General features: G+C 37.3%; 3 protein-coding genes across 4 annotated transcripts; all 3 read left to right on the forward strand.

Annotated features, from left to right (window-relative positions):
* Positions 1 to 934: 934 nt before the first annotated feature.
* Positions 935 to 4,938, forward strand: LOC105052546 (F-box/LRR-repeat protein 3). The gene is made up of 7 exons (XM_010933384.3): positions 935 to 1,906; positions 2,473 to 2,598; positions 3,114 to 3,218; positions 3,306 to 3,705; positions 3,798 to 3,927; positions 4,030 to 4,324; positions 4,406 to 4,938. Exons 1-7 carry the CDS (start codon positions 1,268 to 1,270, stop codon positions 4,691 to 4,693), a joined length of 1,983 nt encoding a protein of 660 aa, XP_010931686.1. The 5' UTR covers positions 935 to 1,267; the 3' UTR covers positions 4,694 to 4,938.
* A 4,980-nt stretch (positions 4,939 to 9,918) lies between these two features.
* On the forward strand, positions 9,919 to 11,808 carry LOC105052547 (uncharacterized). The gene is made up of 3 exons (XM_010933386.4): positions 9,919 to 10,356; positions 10,486 to 10,525; positions 10,607 to 11,808. Exons 1-3 carry the CDS (start codon positions 10,001 to 10,003, stop codon positions 11,627 to 11,629), a joined length of 1,419 nt encoding a protein of 472 aa, XP_010931688.1. The 5' UTR covers positions 9,919 to 10,000; the 3' UTR covers positions 11,630 to 11,808.
* A 4,448-nt stretch (positions 11,809 to 16,256) lies between these two features.
* On the forward strand, positions 16,257 to 19,005 carry LOC105052548 (uncharacterized). Of its 2 annotated transcripts, none has more exons than XM_010933388.4 (6): positions 16,257 to 16,576; positions 17,684 to 17,765; positions 17,875 to 17,931; positions 18,457 to 18,501; positions 18,591 to 18,647; positions 18,737 to 19,005. In XM_010933388.4, exons 1-6 carry the CDS (start codon positions 16,371 to 16,373, stop codon positions 18,827 to 18,829), a joined length of 540 nt encoding a protein of 179 aa, XP_010931690.1. In that variant the 5' UTR covers positions 16,257 to 16,370; the 3' UTR covers positions 18,830 to 19,005. The 2 variants fall into 2 exon arrangements, with proteins under 2 accessions (XP_010931690.1, XP_010931691.1); XM_010933389.4 differs by having other exon boundaries at positions 16,261 to 16,576; positions 17,687 to 17,765.
* The last annotated feature ends 3,689 nt before the right edge of the window (positions 19,006 to 22,694 follow it).

The following is a 22,694-nucleotide window of genomic DNA, read 5'->3' on the forward strand; positions in this document are numbered from 1 at the left end:
CTAAATATAAAATATAAATTTTAGTTGTTTGTTGATGCTTATCAGAAAATTATTTAATATAAATTTTGAATTTTTTAAGATGGTAATGAATCAACTTGGCTTATATTTCTGCTGTGATGAAATTCTTTTTAATTTTTAATAGCTCGTTATTTTATACTTAAATATCAACAAATTAAGAATTGATCTTGATATGAAATATATGGTGTTAAATTTGTTATTTATGTGTAAAGATTTTTTTATTACTATTTTTATGTAAAAAAATATTTCTTTCTCTGCTAAAAAAAGATTAAACTAATATCAAGATGGTGTTTTATATTTTATTCTTTTTTTACTTATCATTTGCAAGTTTGTGGAGATGACCATGCTTATCGATTATAACTTATTTTTTTAACTTATAAATGGCTAATTATATTTTTACATCTGTAAAAAAGACCGTGGTGGCATAGGTGCTGATATAATATCACTCTCCATTAATTTTTACTTGTGTTAACCATGAATAAAATTGTAAGTAATTAAAAATAAAAATACATATGTTAAAGAGCTGCAATCTCTTTTTTAAATGTGAGTCTAGGGGACTCAAATGAATAGCATTTACATGTTACCGAAAAAAAAGGGCATTTACATGAAATTAACGCAAATATTAAGTTGAAGTATTGAAAATATCAGAGAGGAATGGACTTGATTGCAAACTGAAGGTATCCGAAAGCGCTAGAAAGAAAATGACTCATCACCCATCAGCTGTACTAGGCGCGGTACCTTCACCTTCACATAACTTGCTCCTTCTCCATAATGCCCTTACTATTCTCTCCAATTTACCCTCCTTATCCGCATGTTTATACGCAACATCAAATCATTATAGAGGATATTTCCGTCATTTAATACCACCCTGAGTGATGACCTGACACGAGGCGGTTTCCGGAACCGGCGTTTGCTTTTTTTTCCCCCTTCTTCCCGGACTCCACGCCACCTTTCCTTTTCGCTCCGTCTCCTCTTTCCTTTCCGGTGCGCCGCCGGTTTTGTTATCCCGCGCCGCACCCCCGGCCCGCAGTAGAAGAGGCGAAGAATAACAAGTAGGGAACACGTCGCCGTCTCTCCGCCAATCATGCCGTCGGCATTCAAAACACCGCTGCTCCGCCGGAACACGAGTCTCGAATTCCTCCTCCCTCTCCTCCATCCGTTCGCCCCTTTCCCCTCCTTTCTCTTTATCCCCACCTAAGAAACCAAGTTGGCTGCCCTTTTCCGGAAAGATTCGCCGGGAAAAATCGCGATGATGAGGACACCCCAGCCCCCTGATTTGATCATGGCCGTACTTTCCGTGGACCTCTTGGTCCAGATCCTGGACCGGCTGCCGGACTCCGGCGACCGGAAGTCTTTCCGCCTCGTCTCCCGCGGCTTCCTCAGCGCGGAGGCGCTCCACCGCCGCGCCCTCCGCGTCCTCCGCCGGGAGTTCCTCCCTTTCCTCCTCCGCCGCTACTTCGCCCTCGAATCCCTGGACCTCTCCGCCTGCCCTGCCCTCGACGACACCGCCCTCGCCGCTGCCCTCCACACTGCCGGTGGCTGCCAGGGGCTGAAAGCGGTGTGCCTCGCTCGGGCCACCGGGATCAGGTGGCGTGGGGTGGAGGTGCTGGTGGCGGCATGCCCACGGCTGGAGGTGGTGGACCTCTCGCACTGCGTCGGCATCGGGGACCGGGAAGCAGCGGCGCTGGCGGCCGCCGGTGGGCTGAGGGAGCTGAGGCTGGACAAGTGCCTTGGGATCACGGACGTCGGGCTAGCGAAGCTGGCAGTGGGGTGCGCGGTGCTGGAGAGGCTCGGAATCAAGTGGTGCATGGAGATCTCGGACCTGGGGATCGATCTCCTGTCGAAGAAGTGCCGGGATCTCAAGGTGTTAGATATCTCTTATCTCAAGGTGGCTTCCAAGATCTTTCTTTTCCTTCTATTTCTCCTATTTGGTTGGAAAATTCGCTTTTTTTTTTTTTCGCTCGTTTCATTAGCATGGTCGCTGATGATTGTTTAACTATGATCCGTGACCTTAATCTTTAATTAGCTTATTTATTTATTTATTTTTGTGGAGAGCTATGACTGAATGCTGGATATGTTCGATATGTACTCGTAAAAAAAATAAATTGATTCATAGTTATAATTATAGTTTATTAGTCATAAATATATAATTTTTTTTTTTTTAATCAACTGAATTGTACCAATGAATTTCAAGGCTTGGAGTGTATATTGTATTCATGTAAGCTTAATCTATTGGGATATTTAGTGGATTTTATTTTACTCTTTTGATTGTTTTTCTGCAGTTATTGGACAGTGGATTGTCTTCTAAATTTATTTATCTAAATCTCTAATTCATAGGTTTTAATGGATAAGTTCGTTGTAAAAAAATGTATGTTCTTGTAGGTGAGTAAATTTTGATGTTGGATGCTTAACTCAGAGAACCTGATTTTAAAAAGACATTTTTCTTCACTTCAGGTGACGAATTTTTGTCTTCAGTCGGTCTCCTGCCTTGAAAAGTTGGAAGATCTGACAATGGCTGGATGTTCTCAGATAAATGATGAAGGTCTGAGATTTCTCAACAATGGAAGCAACTCATTGCGGGTAACTTACAATTTTTATTGTTTTCTGTCTTCTCTTGTCGGTCATTCTCTTTTAAGTATCAGTAATTTTTTTGTTGGCGTGAGAATTTGAGGAAGGAAGAAGTATTTTGTTGGAGTTTCTTATATTCATTTAATTTTTCCTTCAATGTAATTAAAGTATGGAATGATATAAGTTGCTTGCTTGAAATGGTCTTGACGATGTATGGAGCTATAGGTTCAATAATGTACAGAGAATTAGGTCTGAAGTTTATAATAGCGGCCTATGTCTGGTGGATCATGTACCTTGTTGAAATCATATAAAGATCATGTGGGCCCAATGAAGTTTCTTTTTTCAGTGCTTTTTAGTTTTTCTTCTTGTTTCTTTTTGATCTCTAAAAGCTTCTTTTTCCTCAGAAAGTCATTGAAGATGGCACTTCTCTAAGCTTCAACGTTGCCTAATGCCATGATTCTAATTAATAGTTTGGAATGTATTGTGAAGATTAGGGAGCTTTCATTGATTGATATGATTTATTTCAGAGCATTGATGTTTCACGATGCAACAATGTGAGCACATGGGGCTTAGTCTCAGTCATTGAAGGACACAAGTGCCTCCAAAAGATTGTTGCTGGGGACTGCTTTCCTGTGAGTCAAGACTTAAGCTTACACCAATTTAGTTATATACTTTTTGCCACACTTATTGTTTAATTACTTTTAACTTGGTTATTGTAGGAGTTAGTTCCACTCTTTCTCACCAAGTTGAGTGGTTTAAGGGATACCTTGAATGTATTAAAACTCGATGGTTTTCAAGTTTCGGCTACAAGTCTTCAGATCATTGGCGTCCACTGCAAGAACTTGGGGGAAATTGGGCTTGGTAAATGCAGGGGCATGACAGATGAATGCATTTCTGAGCTCGTAACATACCGTGCTGATTTAAGGACCATTGATCTCACATGCTGCCACTCGCTCACAGACAATGCCCTTGTTACAATAGCAGATCATTGTAAAAAACTTACATGCCTCCTGTTAGAGTCGTGCTCATTAATCACTGAGAAGGGTCTTGATCACATTGGAACTTGTTGCACCGATCTCAAGAAGGTAGATCTAACTGATTGTGCTGTCAATGATACAGGTAAATTCAATATTCTCTTCTCCTTCTGGCGAATTTGTTTTTGCATGGACCGATTGAGCTTAGGTGCTATCCTACTTTTTCATTGTTGGCAGCATTGAGGTGCTTGTCTCCATGCTTAGAGCTAATGGTGTTGAAGTTAGGTCTTTGTCCAAGCATTTCTGATAAAGGCCTTGTCCATATTGGATCCAACTTCAGAAAGATCCTAGAACTTGATCTCTATCGGTAACTCTATGGGTTGTAGGTCATCATTTTCAGTTGATTCTTTTTTTTTTTTTTTTTAAAGTAATTCTCATGGCTTATATGCATGTCTGTTTCCTCCTACAGTTGCACTGGTATTGCTGATGGTGGATTGGCTGCCATAGCTGCTGGTTGCAAGAGTCTAAAGAAGTTAAATGTGTGCTATTGCGTACGGATCACCGACCAAGGGCTGAAGCATCTAAGTTTTTTGGAAGAGCTATCGGACTTAGAGATGAGAGGGCTGGTTCATGTCACAAGTGCTGGTATAACTGCAATCGCCGTTGGTTGCAAGAGTCTAGTTGAGCTGGACATGAAGCGCTGCTACTCTGTGGACGATGCAGGCTTGTGGGCTCTTTCTCGATGCTCAGAGAAGCTCAGACAGGTAAAGCAACCCGACCATCTCCATTATTCCTCTATTGGGCACAAAGGAAGCTTACAATCTTATTCGGTTCTTCATTTGTAGATTAATATATCATACTGCCCGGTTACCGGCGTGGGTCTCTGCAAGCTTCTAGGGTCTCTAAGGTGCCTGCAGGATGCGAAGCTGGTGCACCTTACAAGGGTGTCGGTTGAGGGGTATGAGATTGCACTGAGAGCTTCCTGGGATAGGCTGAAGAAGCTGAAGTTGCTAAGTGGGTTGAGACATTTTCTCTCCCCCGGGCTACTTCAGATGCTGAGAGCTCGTGGATGCAGGATCCGGTGGGTGGACAAGCCTGAGAGTTTCTGCCTCCCTTTCAGCTTGCTTCTGTAAGATATTGCGTTTAGGAACATGTCTTCGTTTGCATGTGTGGTTCTTCTTTTGTTTGTTGATGCCGTCCGCTAAAGGTGGTGCCTTTGTTCAGAGTTCATTGGTCCTGGATGCTTTTTGCCATAGATAGGACCCTGTGAGAGCCTAGTCAAATACTTAAATTTGTTGCAAATCTGTGCTTATGCCACCTTATACTCTGAAAGATGGTTGTTTTGATATCAGCTGGAGTTGGCTGTATTCTTCTCAAAGAGTATTCTGTCCTTCACGGCCTATTTGGAAAATCTGTTAGGACTGGACTGAATTTTCTACAGAAACTAGGTCTGTAGGCTTGCTCAGCCTATGTTCTTCTAAAGGCATGCTAATCCTATATGTGGGCCTGTTGGCTTACAAGAAACAAAATGCTTTCATGAGGACTTGTTTGGGGGAATGGGCCGAAGATCTCGTTGGATTTGTAGATTAGGTCAGTACAACTAGTTAGATGATAGGATTACAGGTTTCGTTAGATCTATATCTATAAAGAGGTAGGCATGGTTTTGAAGTGGCCGAGCGGAGATCTTTTTTCTTCTTACCAGATTTAGATCGGTCTACTCCGAAATCATTTTTGTCTATTTATGGGTATAGGTCTGGTTCAGTTTGTAATCCTATTGTCCAATTGGTTGCATTGGGCAAATCTACGAATTCAATGAGATTTTTGGTTCAATCCAAAGAGATCCTGAGTTTTTTTCCTTCTTGGATTGGCATGGATCTACTCAAATAGGCTGCCTGCTCTATGAATCCAACTGAAAATCTGACTCTCCTAGTGGATTTTCCTGATGGTCCCAAGTGTTGGCCTCCACTCTCATAATGGTTCTCGAGAAAACAGATGCATTGCTAGTGAGCATCATTAGTTCGGAAGGAGATTAATCATCCTACGAACCTGCATTTTAAAAAAAAAATATATAAGTAATTAATTCATAATTACTTTTATGTATTATATTTGATCTTTGTCTGTTGGAACGAAGTATTTTTCTCTTCATTTGAAGTTCCTGAAGTTCAAATGTGTACTAGGATATCTTTTTATGTGTACAAGGTTATCTTTTCCTGCTAGCTTGGTTTTTGAGAAATACTTTGTGGACCGCTGGCGGTGTTGATTGGCTCATGCACGGAGTCAGATGCAGTGCAGAAAAAAAATTTTTTTTTTCAGTAATTTCATATAAAAATCAATCACCGTGAGCGATGCACGTCAAGCTGCATCCCCCATGGTGCATAAAATATTTTTCTAGAGTTTTTATGTGTTTGGGTCTTAGCGTATTGGTTCTATGGTATGGTTGCAATTCTGTTTATATTTTACTACCCTGTTTATTGTCATGAGAGTTCCTTCTTCCTAGAAATCTAGGTTAGTGTAAACCTTGTTAAAGAGAAATATAATTTGAATCGTTATGGGAATGCTTTATAATGTTTAATGGAGTCATCTGATGGCCGGTATCGGTGGAATGGAAAAATTAAACGATGCTTTAAATCTTTATCGGAGTTATCTGATTAGGGTTACTTTTGAATTAAAAAATTAAGACATGAAGCTGCTTTTATATGGTAGAAGGATATGGGTTTGAGGATTAATAATATTACACATTATTGGTGATTAAAAGTTTGTTTTCCAAGGACATGGATGAAAAATGTAGAACTATTATTTGAAATTCATAGAACTATATGTGGTAAACATAAAATTCTCTTGTCACGTTGCAAGATGATATCTAGCATAAAATGGTCTTGTGCCACGGAAGCCTGTTAGGAGAACATGTTATTCATGATTAATGGAACTAGAGCACCTTAACGGCGCACAATCCTTTAAGATTCTGTTTGGCTGAAGTGTCGGAAAATATTCTCTGACCTTCAGAAAGTATTTTGAAGTGATGTAATAATATTTGATAAAAAATTAAAAAATTATTTTAATTTTATCAGAAAGTTAAAAGATTTATTTGAAGGAAGTTATATTTTGAAATTTCTCTAAAAATATTTTTTGGCTTATATTATTATACTATAAATATAATATAATAATAAATTAATATTATGATATATTATAAATATATAATACAATCTATTATAATATTATTATATTATTAAAATATAATTTGATATAACAATATTTATTAATAATATGATATAATCTGTTATATTATAATTTATTATTAGATTACATATATAATCTGTTATATTATATTACATTATATATTACATCATAATTATAATAATATTATATTATATTATAATAATATTATACAATAAAATAATATTTTAAAATATAATAATATTTAATTTATAAACATATAATATAATCTATTATAATATTATTATATTATAATAATACAATATAACATAATAATATTTTAATAATAATATAATAAATTATATTATATAGTATAATAATATTTTAATATATTATATTATTCTCTACTATACAATACTATTTGATGTCTTTTATTGTCATTTTATCATACCAAAAGTACTTTTTTTATTTTAGTTACCAAACATATGTTAAAGTAGCATAATAATATTTTAATAATAATATAATATAATTATACTATAATAATATATTATATTATATTATATTATATGATAATAATATTATGTAATAAAATAATATTTTAAAATATAATAATATTTATGTTATAAACATATAATATAACCTATTATTATATTATTATAATAATATAATATAATATAATATAATAATATTTAATAATATAATATAATTATATTATAATATTATTTTATATTATAATTTAGTATTACATTATAAATTATATTATAATTATAATTATATTATATTATATTATATTATTTTATTATATTATATGATAATAATATTATATAGTATAATAATATTTTAATATATTATATTATATTATTCTCTACTATACAATACTATGTAATGTCTTTTATTATCATTTTATCATATCAAAAATATTTTTTTATTTTAGTTGTCAAATATATACTAAAGTTCTAAAGTACTTTATAAATGTGATTATCAAACAGCAAATAATTTTTCTTAAAAACTTAATTTTTAAAAAATTTTATTTTTAAAAGTTTTAAAAACTCTACTGCCAACAACAATCCCAAACAGAATCTAAATCCTCTCATGTTACTATTATGGGGATCTTACTTACACCGCAAAGAAAAAATTGAAAGCCAACTTCAAAATTACCAACAATTGTTTATGGTTTTTGTCTGGCTTAAATTTCTCATAATAGAAATTATATAGTGAGTGTAGGATTGGAAATGGGTTCGGTTGGGCCGGCCAACACCCTTACTCGAGCTTGGCTCGAAATATATTTTTGGACTTCAGATTAGGCTTAGGCCTAAAAATATTTTAACATTTAAGGCTCGAGCCCGGTCGGAGCCCAAGCCCGAACCGAATCGAGCCGGCCCAAGCCTGAGCCCAAGACTCGGCCCAAACCCCCTCTCTCTCCTTCTGTTTCTCTTTCCTTCCTTTCTCTCTCTCTCTCGAAACTTCCATACCTCTCTAAGGACTCCTGCTTTGGCGCGAGCACTCCTACTCCCTTGCCCTCTTGCGCTCTCTGATCATCGGTGAAGCTGCTGTGAGCGGAGGTCTTGGTGGCTGGCTTTGATGAGGCAAAGGCAGAGAGATAAGGTGGAGGATCACGATCTTCAAGGAGCTCCAACATGTGGTGGGGAGGCTCTAATTCGACGGTGGGAAGGCCGTGGGGGAGGTGCGGCGGCTCACCAAGGATGGAGCTATGCACAAAATGCTGAGCTTGATCGAATCGGGGAGCTCCTCATTGGTCTCCAAAGCGATCGTTGATGATTTCGTTGGCCTCGATGCTCTAGATTCCAACAAGTCTGTCATCGGCTTCTCTGACGCAATACCATTCCTCGTGGGTGCTTTCAAGAACCCTAGCACCACTGCCAAGGGTAGAGGCTCCTCTCAAGCAAGGGATGACGTACTTTGGGCACTGTTCAACCTTTTCATTATCGTCGCCAACACCCCCTACCTCATCGATGCCTATGTGGTCCACTGTCTCCTGGTGGCGAAGGACTTTACATTGGCAGCGAGGGAGTACAATGATTGTATCTAGAGAGATCCGAGGGATGTAGTGGTAGCAAACAACAAGGCAATGTGTCTCATGTATTCGGACGATAATTAGGCTTGAAAATGGGTTCGGGCCTAGACTGGGTCAATGATAGCTCAAGCCCGGTCCGAAAATAAAATAAACTTTATATTTGAGCCCAAACCTAGTCTGATTCTGTTGAGGCCTAGCCCAAAGCCCATTGGGTCGGCCCAAACCCATTTCTAGCCTAAAATGAGTGGAATAGTCCAACGCCATAAGTTTGTTATGTCAATCCATATCCATTGCCTTCATCGGAAATGACATCCATCATTTGCCAAAAAAAAAAAGAAGAAAATTACATCCATCCATGCATACAATAGTTTAGATGGATTGTAAGATGTCAAATGCTGAATCCATGCCCTGAAAATTTTTTTACTATTTTTCTACTTTTCATTCAAGCAATTCTTTTTTAACCTTTTTATACAGTTAAATCAGTCAAATATTATATAGTTATTTTGCAACTAATCATGACTAATTTAAAAAAACATTTACAAATGAAGGACCTTGTAATGCTATATATTGTTCATGATGATGATATATATCCTCTTTTATTTCTTGTGAAATTGGTGATGCATTTTTCATTTTACCCTTTTCCTCAACTCTGAGTTTTCTTTGAAATCCCATATTTTTGCCTTTAACTAAATTATCCTCAAATCCTGAATTGGTGACTATAATTTTATGAGCCATAAAATTATTATTATTATCATTATTATTTTGGTAGGTGAGGCTATTACCATTTGCCTGTATGGTATTTTTTCCACAAAGTCCCCTAAGATTGGCAGCCCTTCCCCACTTGAAAGCAAGACGTCGCCCTTCCCCAGTTCCCCCGGCGTGAACAACGTGAAAAGTTTTTTTTTTTTTTTTTCTCCCAAAGACGCGTGAGTCGCGTGACACGCGTCGCTCTTGATCCAACGGTCCCCAGTGCAGTAGGATTCGGGGATGAGACCCGGATCCGAGACGTGGTCGGACGGTCCAGATCACGTCTTCTCCGATCCAGAAGCCGACGCAATGGAATCTCCGCGGTTAGCGCAAACTTCTACGCTGATTCCCCTCCATCTCCTAAACGAAGATGGTATCATTATGATCTCCTCCAAACAGACTAATAACCGCACGAATACGTTATCAACGACTTTGAAACACAAAGTAGACTATAAGAAGAGTGGAGGAGAGAAGAAAGTGCCCAAAAATTCCTTTGGAGACCACTATGGGAGCAAATTCGGAGGTGGAGAAGGAGGAGAGGAGGAGGAAGCCATGGATGCAAATTGAGGTAAGGGGTGGGGGAGGTCTTCTAGTTCTTGGTGGGGCTCTCATCGCCGCCGGTCTCGGAGCCGCCTTCGCGGCACACCGAGCTCATGTTAGCAACCAAAGAAGAAGATCGGCAACGACACGGCCGGCTGATGAAGTCTGTAAGGTGGTAGAGAGCTTAGACGAGGGAATTAGCTGCCATGGAGAGGGTGGCCAGCTTGATGAGGTCTGTGGTGATGCAGCCAGGGGGCTTGCATCTGTTTTGGCTCTCGATCCAATCCTGTCGAGTCCAACTATAAAGCTAGCTGAGGAGTGGTGATTAGTATATTTAAACTGATGAATTTTTTTGTAGTTTTTTATTTCTCTATTCGTTGATTTGCTCAAAAAGTTTTTCCTATAAACATGACTTCTGTTTTGGCAACTTACTGTGAGTTAATTTTGCAGGCAAGGGGAGTTTATGGTTCATAGTCCAGTGGAAACTCAGGTAATTAGTTGTTTTTTTTTTATCCCAATCAAGTGGTGCCGTTCTTCTGTTTTAACTTATTATTCTTGATCATCTACTCAGGAGAATATAGATAAAATCATGATTGATCACAGTCCGAGCTTCAAGCATTTAGAGATCGGCGTGGCTACAGAGGTGAGAATTGTGGAAACTGATGCTGCTGATGGTCATGATAGTATTGTTCAAGAATTTTTACTTGGTGGACCCGAATCTGGCATGGTCCAAAACCAAAAAGAGCAGCCTTCAGAAGAACCGGAGCTCGTCAACCTTAAAGAATCAAAAGAAGAAGAATTTTCATTCAGTGTTGTTGAATTCACCAAAATCCAAGACAAAATCAACCAAAAGTTGGAAGAATCTGGGCTTGATCGTGTCCAAGACGAAGAAGAAAAAGATGACCGCGAAGGTGGAGAAGTCCAAACTTCTGAAGAAGTAGAAGAATTTTCATTTAGAGCTGTTGAATCAGATACCATCCAAAACCAAACCAAGCAGACTCTGGAAGAATCAAAGATCACTCATGCCAGGGAGCAAAACGGTGGAGGAGAAGAAGGAGAAGAAAGCAATGATGATGTAGGAGCTCCATCATCTGAATCTCAAGAAGATGAAACCCAGTCATCTGCGAAAGGAGAGAGTGAGAGAGAAGAGGAGGGATCGGACGGCACAAGGGCTTCTTCCATAGAGTCGAGTGCCGAGGCAGTCTGGCCAGCTGAGGTAATTGAACAAGAGGAGTTATTGTTTATGGAAAACCAGCAGGAGATCGAAGAAGAAAGTTGCGAAGAAAAGGTCACCGCAGCGCAAGCAGAGAAAGAAATAGAAGAGTATGAGGAAAAGTTTGTGGACAAGGTAGCATCAGCAGAAGAATCAGTAGGAATGAAGATCGGAGCAAGGCTAAAAACAATGAAGAGGGAAACCAAAATTGATCTTATGCCTGTGAATTATTCCAACAGATTCCTTCTGCTTCTGTTGGCACTGGCTCTAGCTCTCAGTCTGATCTCTTTCGCACGTCGTGACCACCTCCATCACTTCTGCCTTGCCAAACTTTGTCACCACTTGTATCAGGTCTTCTTCTCTTCTAACAATGCTATATGAACTTGTGAACTGTTGTCCTTCAGGAGTATGTCAAGGCTGTAGCTCAAGGTGAGTTTTGTTCCAGTGCACATGCCAATTTTTTTTTTGAGCCTTCTACTGTTTGTCTCAAGAGGAATATAATGAACAGGTGATCTAAAAAATGATGAATGAAAATTCAATACCTAGATTCAACCTTGCTATGAGTTTTGTTCTATCTCATCTTGTTTCTGTTTATAAGCTTATGCTTCGTTGGCTCGAGACCATAGATAAAGACTGATACATCAGCAAATACTACCATCCTCCACATGTCAGGGGTATAACATCAAGAATGATCCATTAAAGGTGTGAATATTTTCTATCAGATGAATAATCAATGTATATCATGGGAAAAAGGAAGAATGTATGCGAGAAAGGTTGGAGTGAATATGTGCATGTGGGAATTAGCTCTGAAATCCTCAGAAACAACCTAGACTTGGTGGGCTGTGCATCAGTTTGCATATGTATAGAAATTGCTTCACATAAGTCTATGCAACAATGTATCTTCAGAGTCCTAAAGGCACTGTGTAAAGTTTTGCAAAGCATGTCTTGTAACTTTGATTATAGTCTTCTCTTATACACATATGGGAGCAAACCAGAAGCTCTCTGATAATGCGATTGGTTCCAAATCTAGAAAGCATTGTCCCTTACCACATAATGAATTTTTACTGAATTCCTTTTGTATATTGAACTGAAGGACATGTGATAGTAGTAAATGTCACACTAGAATTCTTGAGGACTGGAAGTCTTATTATTGGAAGCATAATCATTGGAGTTGAACCAGCAAAAAGAGAGTCAAAAAGCGATAAAAAAATGAAACCTTCAAAAAGTTCTGGGCTATGAAGAAAGCAGCTCTTGTTGAGCCATATCAGAAATGTTAGAAAAATCATGTTGTCTAACTTGTATAATAATATAATTAGTATAAAAATATTATATAAAATATAATTAGTATAAAAAATACTTCATTTTTTTATATAAATAAAAAGAAGTTAGAAACATATCATATGGTTGGAGGAACATTATGGTCGACAATTTTTTCAGAGTGTATTTCATCATGTCCTGGTGCAAAAAAATTTCTGGTGGTTCACTCTCAAGATACATCAAACTGTTTCATTATTTCTTTATAGTAGACTCCAATTAGATGATTCAGGGATGAAACAAGACTAGGCTAAGCCTAGACACTGACGAAAATAATGCAAAATCAAACATTAGAAGAATGGGGGTGAACATAATAGGAATTCCATCTTATGAATCCCTATGTATAGATTTCAAAAAGGGTGTATGTCAAGAGTTGTGATTGCTTAGATGCATTTTTCTATGCAAACTCTTTTGTGAAAGAGCACAGCCTTTCATAAAAAGAAGTTTGAAGAAGAGTGAGTTTATCTTTTGGTAGAATAACTATCATATTATCAAGAAATATGTCACTTTGAGATATCCCAGAGGAAATTAATATAAAAAATAAAATAATTCAAACTAATGAATTACTATAAAAATAAAAAATCAGAAATATGATTATAAAAATCGAACAAGAAAGACTTATCAGTGATTTGGCAAAACTGCATGCTTTCTTTTCATGAGATCTAGTTTATTTAGCTCTCTTCGGTACCCCTACTGCTCAAAATTCTTTTTTAAGAAAGGGATAACTAGCACTTTGATAAATTTGTCGTCCAGTTTAAATTCTGCAACAACAGCAACTGTAGTTCATTGGGAACATTTTCAGGATTCCTAAATGGTCGTTGGTCAAATCATTGAGGATTATAAAACATGAATAAAACTTTTACGTCTGCATTGAAATGATATTGCCATCCTAAAGTCTTTATTTTGCGAATATATTACCATCCTAAAGTCATCAATGAAGCAATCCTATTACTGTACCATGGAGACTTCCATGCACCCTGATAACCTATCCTACCACTTTCAGGAAAGAAACATGGAATTCTGCATTCAGAAGCTTCAGAATCTCTGATTTCACTTATTGTCTCAATTCAAGAACAAACATCGCCATCAAAAAGATTTAGACATGTCATAAGCACCACTAAGTTCGCTACAGCAGGGGAAATTTCGTAAGCATTATGCATTGCAGGCCATGTTTTGCTGTCTCGAGTGAATTTTTTATCGCTGTTGATTCCTGTCCTGGACAAAAACTGGGATGGCAGAGGAGAAGAAACACACCTCCATAGCCATTTACCATCATTTCTTTACTTTCAAAGCAGTTTAAGTTGTCAAATTGCTTGACCTTTTCAATCTAAAGCAAACAACTTGACTTCAGCTGGTGAAAACACTAGCAGCTAAGTATTAAGACTCTTCTCACAGTTGCCCGGTCTAACTCAGCTGCTAGTTCTGAATTTCAAAGTTCAAAGTCACGAGCTGGTTTAAATTATATCATGAACAGCAAGATTACCCATCCTCATCATCCTCATTGAACATAAATGAACTAAACAAAGCTTACAGTCGAGTTGTATTAAATTGCTTATTTAAAATCACAATCAGAAGTAAAATTCCTCAGCAAAATCTTTTTTTTTTTTAAAAACTCTGTATTTTTTCCCGAGTAATGGTGGGGCACCCCAATAATTTTGAACAAAAATGAAGATATTCTGGATTTATTCTCAAACCTTAAAAATTGAATCTTTTCCTGTCAATCATGATGATTCTTTTCAAAATATTTTGCATGTCTTTTAGGCTTTCCTTCCAGTTATAGTACCCTAGATCTTTGATAGATTTAATTTATCAGTGAACTTTGTAGATAGTAACTTCTCAAGTTTCCTGATCATTCACCAGCACATCTCTTTTAACTGCGAGAGACTGCTGTTGGACTTACTAGTATTTTGGGCTAGCCTTAGAGTAGCCTACACCAAACTTATAGGTGTTGGGCATGGCACATATATTTTTAAGTGATAGCCTATACAACAAGCAAAAGAGAAAGAAAAAAATAGAGAAGATGTAGGGTCTTGATTTTCTACATACAACAAAGGCTTCTCATACAAAGTTATTTTTTGATTGAAGTTCAAGATACAAGAGTTTGATTTTCTTCGCTCATCTCGTCTACAAGAGTGTTTAGAGCTTCTACAAAGTTGGAGATTTCTCTCTTTGATGATGTGTCTACAAACTTTATAAGTTGGAAGCTTGATGATATTTTTCCTTTAGAGATTTATCTTATGCTTTTGTATTATCTTGTTGTGGTAAACATCTTGTACTCTTCATATCATGGATAGTGGATTTCCACTTAGTGCTCATTGTTTTTTCCTTTTATTATTGAAGGATTTTCTATGTAAAAGTTTGATGTTTCCATTCTCTTGGTTGCTTGATTTTTCTACTTCTAGTAAATTATTGTTTGCCATTATTGATTGTACTCGTGGAATATTATCCATAGCTTACTTAAGAAGGAAAGGAAGCACTTCTTCCCAACACCATCTTCAATCAAAGAGTCATTTTACAAAGTAGCAACCATCCATGTTAATTTCCATACATCTCAGCTCTTATCCTCAAAAGTATAGAAGAAATTCATCACTAAGGAGCTTCACTCCACTTCCCTGAATTTGTTACAGAAGGTGACATCCTAGAAGACTTTGTTTTTCTTTGTCAAGTCAATCTATAATGTAACCTTGACCTGCGCAACTTTGGAATATAAACTAGATTCCCGATGGAAACATGCATTATATTTGAAGGCTCATGATATTCCACTCCAGCAACCAAAGAAGACTAGCAGTTGGATGTTAAGACTCTTCTCACAGCTGCTCAGTCTTTATCATCTACTGGTACTGGTTTTCAAAGTTCAACATTAGAAAAACTTATTATCTCACTATCCTCACCCAATATAAGGCAAGCTTTCCAAGAGGGACAAGTCACATCAAACCACTAATTCAAACCACATGCTGGAGCTTAAATTCTTCTACCTTAGGTCAACAGTCTACCATCCAAGATTTGACTACATCTTATAACCGACAAAGTAAAGATTTTCCCCACAATGTGGCGGATTATTCTCAAGACATGTTCGGTGTCATTTTGGCTTTCATTTATTTTATTTGAGATTTCTGCATGCTAGTCCCCGTGATTTTTTTTTTTTTTTTTTTTGAATGGTGGGCAATTTACGCCATTATAGCATGAATACATCCAAGAAAATCTGAAAAAATAATGTCCCGTTAGAGCACTCCCAAGGTCAGTCCAAACAACATTGATAGAATGGTCGGTCCTATCTTCATATTTACATATATAACCCTGCATATATTTATTTTTTTTATTTGGGTTTTTTTAAACATGATCTATTCTGATTTCACAAAGATGTGAGACAATGCTCTACCTATTATGCAGCATTATAAGCCCTAAGAGCTGAAACAGATTGCCAAATAGACTACTTTCAAACATTCATGTCCAAAATCTTGTTTTATTAAAATATTAATCATGTTGCTACAACCTAAGCTTACTATATGCTTGGAATAATATCATTATTGCACATGTGCACTCAGTGCACCACGAGTCAGTCTAGTAGGCTCCACCAAGTTCTCCTCAGACAGCTAACTGTTGAGCCCAAACGACCCAGGCCATTGGTCTTGGTCCATCTAAGAGTGGCACTTAGGGCCATCATGGACCGGGCCAACCCACGTCCATGACCATTATACAGTAGTTCAGAATTCGGTCCACTGACGCGAGTTACGCGAGGCGATTCTCGATCGGGGAGCGAGGGTTTGAAGAAGACCGGAGAGAAGCACGCCTACTCGACCCGTCCGCTATGGTCGCTTCCTCGTCTTCCTTGTCTTCCGATTCTTCGTATTCATCCTCCTCCTCCTCTTCTCGCCGGGATCGACGCCGACGCCACCGCCGCCGTGTGGGCAGAGACGCCCTCAGGGTTCGCAAGGATCACCGGTCTCGGGGGAAGAGGAGGAGGAGACACCGATCTCCCAGCGATTCCCCTTCTTCATACAGTGATAGTTACAGGCGAGTCGCTTCTTTAACCTAATCGGTCTCTATGAGGAATTTTAAGGTTAGAGTTAGGATTGTGGCTTCTTTTTATTCGGTCAGAGTCTCGTCCCTTCGATGCAGAATCTTCCTTTCCTGTATATAATGGACATTCGTGGCTGGAAAATTGAGGATGTCTATTAAATATTGGTTTTTGAGGCCTTCTGCATGATTTCGTAAATTGTTGAATTATTTTGGTTGGAATCTGTGAATTAGAATGTTTCTTGATAAAAAGTTATTTTTTCCCCTGGATTTGGAAGTGGGCAATGCGTCGACTAGAGGGGATTTATGGAAATTTTAAACGTCTTCTATGGAAGGATGGGCAAGCATTCTGCCGTACCTCTTACATTTAAAGAGGGAATAGTGCATGCAAAGAATTAGGAGGGTTGCTTGTTGGATGGTGCTTATAATAGTGATTTCTTTTTTATACTTATTTTTGCTCAATCCTGCTGTTCTTGTAATCTTTAAGAATATGTGATGGTGATGTATTTTCCTATCAAACAAATATATTGGTGGCTGACAGGAGATACAGACTTGGGGATCATTTTCATTTGTTTACTTAAAGCTTGTGCCTAAGAGATGAATGTGGTCCCTGAATCAAAACATGATAGATTTTTCTTTGTGCATGAAATTCTGAAGAATCATCTTCTTGGTGCATAAGCTTAAGGCTGTTTGATCCAAAAGGTGTTTCTTGTTTACTTGCCAGCTAGGCTTCTTGGTCTTTTGACAGGAGATATGACACCAATTACTGTGGGAGATGTCAGGTGAACAGCCAGTAATAGAATTTTTTCTCAATCCTTTGGGGAGTCTTCTTGAATCTCTGCAGTATACTTCTTGTTGATGAGACAAGCTTTTGTTAGTGGTGATTATCATGTGATGAGAATTATCTGAAATCTACAATACAAATTTATAGGTTCTATTGGAAAGCTGCATAATGTTCTTACCATAGAAAGACTTTCTAGTCTTTAGGATATTCATGACCCAGCTTTTATGATTTATACGATGATTTCTTTCATCTCTGTAGAGTTTTATCATTCATTTGTCTTGGTGTTAATTTAGTATTGAACATTGAGTATGATTTTACAGCAGCAGTGAGAGCTCTTCTGATAGTGAATATGAGGCATCAAATTATCCAAGGAAGCACAAACATGATGAAAGATCAAAGAAGGTGCGCCCTGATATGCATTTGGATATTTATTATTAACACATCTATGTTCAAAGTTTCTTCAGCATTATGTACATTTTTTTGAAGTTTTTATTGACATTTTTGTTGTTAGACCAAGGATAAAGACCGAAGCAAGAGGCACAAGCGGCACAAACAGAGGCATAAAGAGGTAGGCTGTTATGTTATCTATAGGTTTTTTTGGGAAAATATTCAGGTGATTTTTGATTGCCCTCTAGACTTAGTGGGTTGTTAAGGATGATGGCATAGTTGAGCTCGTGAGATCTTAGTGAGCTTAAATATACTTGTAAAATATGAGATGAAGGTGCATAACAGATGTAGGCATTTGGAGATTAATGGCGTAGAGTATTCTAGCTTTGATTCATGATAACCAAGTCAGTAGCTAACAGTATTGCTTTGGTAAAATCCTTGCCAGCTGTATGTATAATTAGAATTGCCATCCTGCATACTTGTGCATGTTCATTTCATCTGTATATAAATAGGAAGCAACTGCCTAATGATACTGTTTCCAAGATTTTTAAACTTATAGCAAGGGATCCTTATATTACTTGCTGCCTGTTTCTGGGTTGGCTCTTTGACATTGGAGCTGGGGTCTGTAAACGGATAACTGGATGTTGGATTGGCTTGCTGGCTATCATGTTGGCTTGGTGATTTTGGCTATGGGAGCTATATATAGAAGCTGCAGCCTGAGCGGTGCAGCAGTCCTATCCAGCTTTCAAAGGTAGTTGAAATCGGCAGTCCTCATTTCAGGCTTTATAAGGATTTCAATAAATTCTTTTTATTTAAAAAGAAAATTCTTATATTCATCAGTTTCTTGGCCGTGACAAAGATGATGGCATTCGGCGCAGTGCTGTGTCTGGCAAAAAGGTGTGAACTTTTCTTTATTGATATACTGCTAGAAATTTTTGAAGATCAAATTATTCCTAGACTTCTTCTTTTTTTTTTTTTTTCTCTAGATTATGCTGAAGGTTGAGAAAACAAAGGAAGACAAGCTGGCAGAAAACAACCGTAATGAGTTGCTCAAGTTTCTGAATGCTAGTTATGATTGATAAGTGGGGATGGTGGCATCATAATTATGCAATATTGAGTGTTGTGTTGGAAAATGCTGTTATGAAACTTAATTGCTGCATATGATTCATTACAATCTACAAACTTCTTCAGAAACTGTATGCATGTTCTGTTTGCTTTCTTATTTCTTGAATGTTAAATGTTATTTTATCTTGCAGCTGCCTTTTATGAATTTTTTTTTTCATGTGTTGTATAACCAATTTCTTGTTGTTCACAATCCCTTACATGGTATTGCCTTTTGTGTTTCTCAGTCCTATTTTGTCACTTTGCATTTATTGAAAACGATTTACAGCTTCGCTGTCTTGTGTAGCATGGACACTATGGTGTTTAACAGCATGATGACCACGAACCATTATTATGGACTACATTGATTAGCCTGAACCTTTGATATTACTACTAATAATTATGATTTTCTTGATCTTCTATGTTGTAAAAGGATGTCCATGATTAATTGTGATTTGCTTCTTGGTGGATGCATATCAGATGTTTGATTGGACTTGTAGTGATGTGCAAGGTGCAGTGTGAACCGTTTTCTCTACTGCTGTAGCCTTATGATAATTCTCAATTTACTAGGAACTTTGAATGGGCTAAGAGGAGGATGTTGATTTTGTGGCTTCAGTGTTATGATGATATCAGATGCTTTCATGGACTTTTCTAGATATAGTGAGTTCAAAATAGATGTTTAAGGTTCTTGGTGTTTGAGGTTTTGCACTGGCTAATTATATGGAATGTAGGATTTTACAGCCTGTTGTTTGAGTTGTCTGTAGATGACAATCTTCTAATTCCTAGAAGAGAGTTTGGTATTCTGCTATTAGATTCCCCACTGCTGTGTTGAAGAGAAGAAACTTGCTTGTTGTGAGTTTTCACTTTCTATACCTACAGAAAAGGTTTCAGAATTGTTTTGGATTGTGGGTTGTTTGAGATTCTTTTGACTACTCAATTGCACAGATTTGAAATATGCATATTTTAGGAGGCAGAAATGATTCTCCAAGAAGTATAGGTGTTGCTTTTGAGTTGTGCTGAATTTTTGATAACTTTCAGAATGATGGAACTCGATCTACTATGGAGGTGGGGGACTTGCATTTTTCTCTTTAAATCACACATGGTGCTTGGTGTTCATTTCGGACTTCCTTATGGATGTTCTTTGTACGTGGGTCAGTTCCTCATGGATCTCTCTTTACTCTCTTGAGGTTCTTTCTGCTAATAAGAGTTCAGTTGGTACCTTTCTCTCGCTCAAAATTAGTAGGAATATGTAGTGTGTATAAACTGGTTTCACCAGTTTTTTGGTAGCATATATATGAAGTGCTTGAGTCAACGAACTTCAACCAATTGAAGTGATAGAAGATGTACCAAAGTGTGTTACTACCTATTCGATGGAACAATTGAAATTCTTTATTTGATTTTTAGAAGTAATTTTCATCTTCAAAAATGTAGCTTTAAATTGTCAGAGCCTTTTTTTTCCTTATTATTTTGGAACTTTTATGCATAATATTTTGTTCATTCATTAGTTTGTTTGTTTGTTTGTTTTTTTTTTTTTTGTGTGTGTGTGTGTGTGTGTGTGTGTGTGTGTGTGTGTTTTTTGTTGTACTTTGGGTGGGGGGGAGGGAGATGGGGAGGAGTGTGTGGAAGGTGGTGGGAACAAATGCACAAAACATGAGCAACAACTATTTGATCGAATGAGCTTATGTGAGAGTATTGCATCCATTATAGTAAACAGCATATAATCTCAGGATGGGCTCTCCTGCAGCCAACAACTCTGTGAATGCTAATACAGTCATGAAGATACCATCATAGAACACAAATGTCATAATGGTGTTCAAAATATTCCAGCTATGAGAAGCCAAATTATTGGGAAATCCACCATATTTAACCCCAAACAAGGTGTTGTGCATCCCCAGGGAACAAGTTTGTTCTTTACTCGAGATTTTGGAGTTAGCAACTTTGGTTTCAAGGAAGAGAAACTAATAATATTAGAGATATTTCCAAAACTCTTATGCACTAGCCATGCCAAGTTATAGCAATGTGGCCAACTTGGGCATTGGCTTCACTTCAGATTGAAAGTAGGGTACTAGCGTTCTTAGCAGACAGCAGATGCTTCCACTTTCCTTATTTTTTCAATTAGAGTTATAGATCAAATTGCTTATCTGGGCCATTTATAAATGTTTATCTGTGTCCTGCTGATATGTCAGCAAAACCTTATAGTGCAAGAGGTTGACATGAAAAAGCAGTGATGGATAGATTTGGGCGTGCAGGCAAGAATGAACCTTCTGCTGTTCCTCACATTGTTGATGCCCGACTGAACAATATGCAGTGGAGTTGATGATAGTGATAATCTAATTCTGCATCCTCATTTAGATGAGATGTATATCCATTTTCTTTTCCCTTTGATTTCTTATAGTGATCAATATTGGTTCTAAGTTTCGCTAGTTAAAGTTCTATCTTATTACTGAACAGAGGACAACATTCTGAATACCAGATGATGTATATGAGTTGGCTTCTTATGCCAATCGGTTTCTTGTATGCATCGAGTGTGGTAATCAAGCATATGCTATTTTTCATTGCTGTTTGTTATAGTTTGATAATATTGTTATATTATTTTTATTATTTTAGAACAATATTCTGTATCAGTTACTATTGTGATAGCTATGCAATCAGGGCAATTGATGAACTATTTGTTAAGAAACACTCTTATCAAGTTAGAAAGAAGAGAAAGAAGCGGATATTGTGTGCATCAACTTGATATTTCTTGGTTTCATGAGTAGCTCTTTAAAAAATTGTATGTTAGAATGGGCCTTAGTTTTTGTTCCATCAACTTTTGGAAGGTGGTGGAATATAATTTGGTTTTTCTTGGTATCTACCATGTATATGCTGGCCTTATTCCTTTTTTAGTTTGTGTTAAATCTTATTAATTTTACAGGGATTACGTGCACCGGCAACAAAGTGTCATGTTACAGGAATTAGTGCACAATTCTTCCCGATTGTTCCAGTGCTTTAAGCATTGATGATGCAGCTTACTTAGTCCATATTTTTCTATTGCTATTTTCGATAATGTAGCATGATTAATTATAATGTCTGCTAGTGCATTAGCGTCTTACAACAAAGCATCCTTGGGCACAACATCTGAAAACTTCAACTTGCATCCTTAGGCACGTGTAGTGGAGTGATATATCAAGTGGTTGAGGTGGCAGAACTATGGTTCCTTTTTCTTTTTTTTGGTAGAACTACTATGGTTCCTTTTCGAAACGTGGTGCAAAGCCCATTTATGATTGTTAATTGATGTTTGTAATTCATGAGCTATAAATTGCAGCTATTTTGGGGATTTTTTTTTTTTTTTTGTTAAGATTGAGCATTCATATAAATCTAGTACGAATCTAATCAAAAAGATTAGAAAAAAGATATCCCAAAAGAATATTAACAATATATGACGTTGTTTGTCCCACAATAGGTATGTCTGATGTTCATGAAGATGCACTATCTTGGCAATCTTTGGATATTACAAATGAGTAGGTGTAGAGCAATGGCACCCACTTACCTCCACATCCAACCCATTATTGTGGCAGAGTTATCCTCAACAACCAATCAATCAGCTCTTAAAATCAATCTATCTCTTAGAATCAACGAGTTATGCCCTCTTAGGCTGTCTATAGCTTCACTCTAGACATAATGGTCTCCAAAAGGTGGATCCCGCCAGCCATCAGAATTACAAATCTGATTTCATCACTGTTGCCGATCATACTATTGTCAAAGTTGATCTTAAAAAAATTCAAATGGGGTTTTTCAGGTGATAAAAGATCCCATGAATGCTATATGAGTACAGGGAGAGTCCTAGATGTCCCAAGTCTTCAA

Source organism: Elaeis guineensis, chromosome 10 (genome assembly GCF_000442705.2).
Source record: "Elaeis guineensis isolate ETL-2024a chromosome 10, EG11, whole genome shotgun sequence".
NCBI lineage: Eukaryota > Viridiplantae > Streptophyta > Magnoliopsida > Arecales > Arecaceae > Elaeis > Elaeis guineensis.

What these genes read in the sequence shown, in the direction of transcription:
- LOC105052547 (XM_010933386.4), top strand. Translation starts at nt 10,001, where the DNA reads ATGGGAGCAAATTCGGAGGTGGAGAAGGAGGAGAGGAGGAGGAAGCCA. An exon ending in ATAAAGCTAGCTGAGGAGTG is followed by an intron (nt 10,357 to 10,485) that starts GTGATTAGTATA and finishes TTAATTTTGCAG; the next exon opens with GCAAGGGGAGTTTATGGTTC. An exon ending in ATAGTCCAGTGGAAACTCAG is followed by an intron (nt 10,526 to 10,606) that starts GTAATTAGTTGT and finishes TCATCTACTCAG; the next exon opens with GAGAATATAGATAAAATCAT.
- LOC105052546 (XM_010933384.3), top strand. Translation starts at nt 1,268, where the DNA reads ATGATGAGGACACCCCAGCCCCCTGATTTGATCATGGCCGTACTTTCC. An exon ending in TAGATATCTCTTATCTCAAG is followed by an intron (nt 1,907 to 2,472) that starts GTGGCTTCCAAG and finishes TCTTCACTTCAG; the next exon opens with GTGACGAATTTTTGTCTTCA. An exon ending in TTGTGCTGTCAATGATACAG is followed by an intron (nt 3,706 to 3,797) that starts GTAAATTCAATA and finishes CATTGTTGGCAG; the next exon opens with CATTGAGGTGCTTGTCTCCA.
- LOC105052548 (XM_010933388.4), top strand. Translation starts at nt 16,371, where the DNA reads ATGGTCGCTTCCTCGTCTTCCTTGTCTTCCGATTCTTCGTATTCATCC. An exon ending in ATGATGAAAGATCAAAGAAG is followed by an intron (nt 17,766 to 17,874) that starts GTGCGCCCTGAT and finishes TTTTGTTGTTAG; the next exon opens with ACCAAGGATAAAGACCGAAG. An exon ending in GTGCTGTGTCTGGCAAAAAG is followed by an intron (nt 18,648 to 18,736) that starts GTGTGAACTTTT and finishes TTTTTTCTCTAG; the next exon opens with ATTATGCTGAAGGTTGAGAA.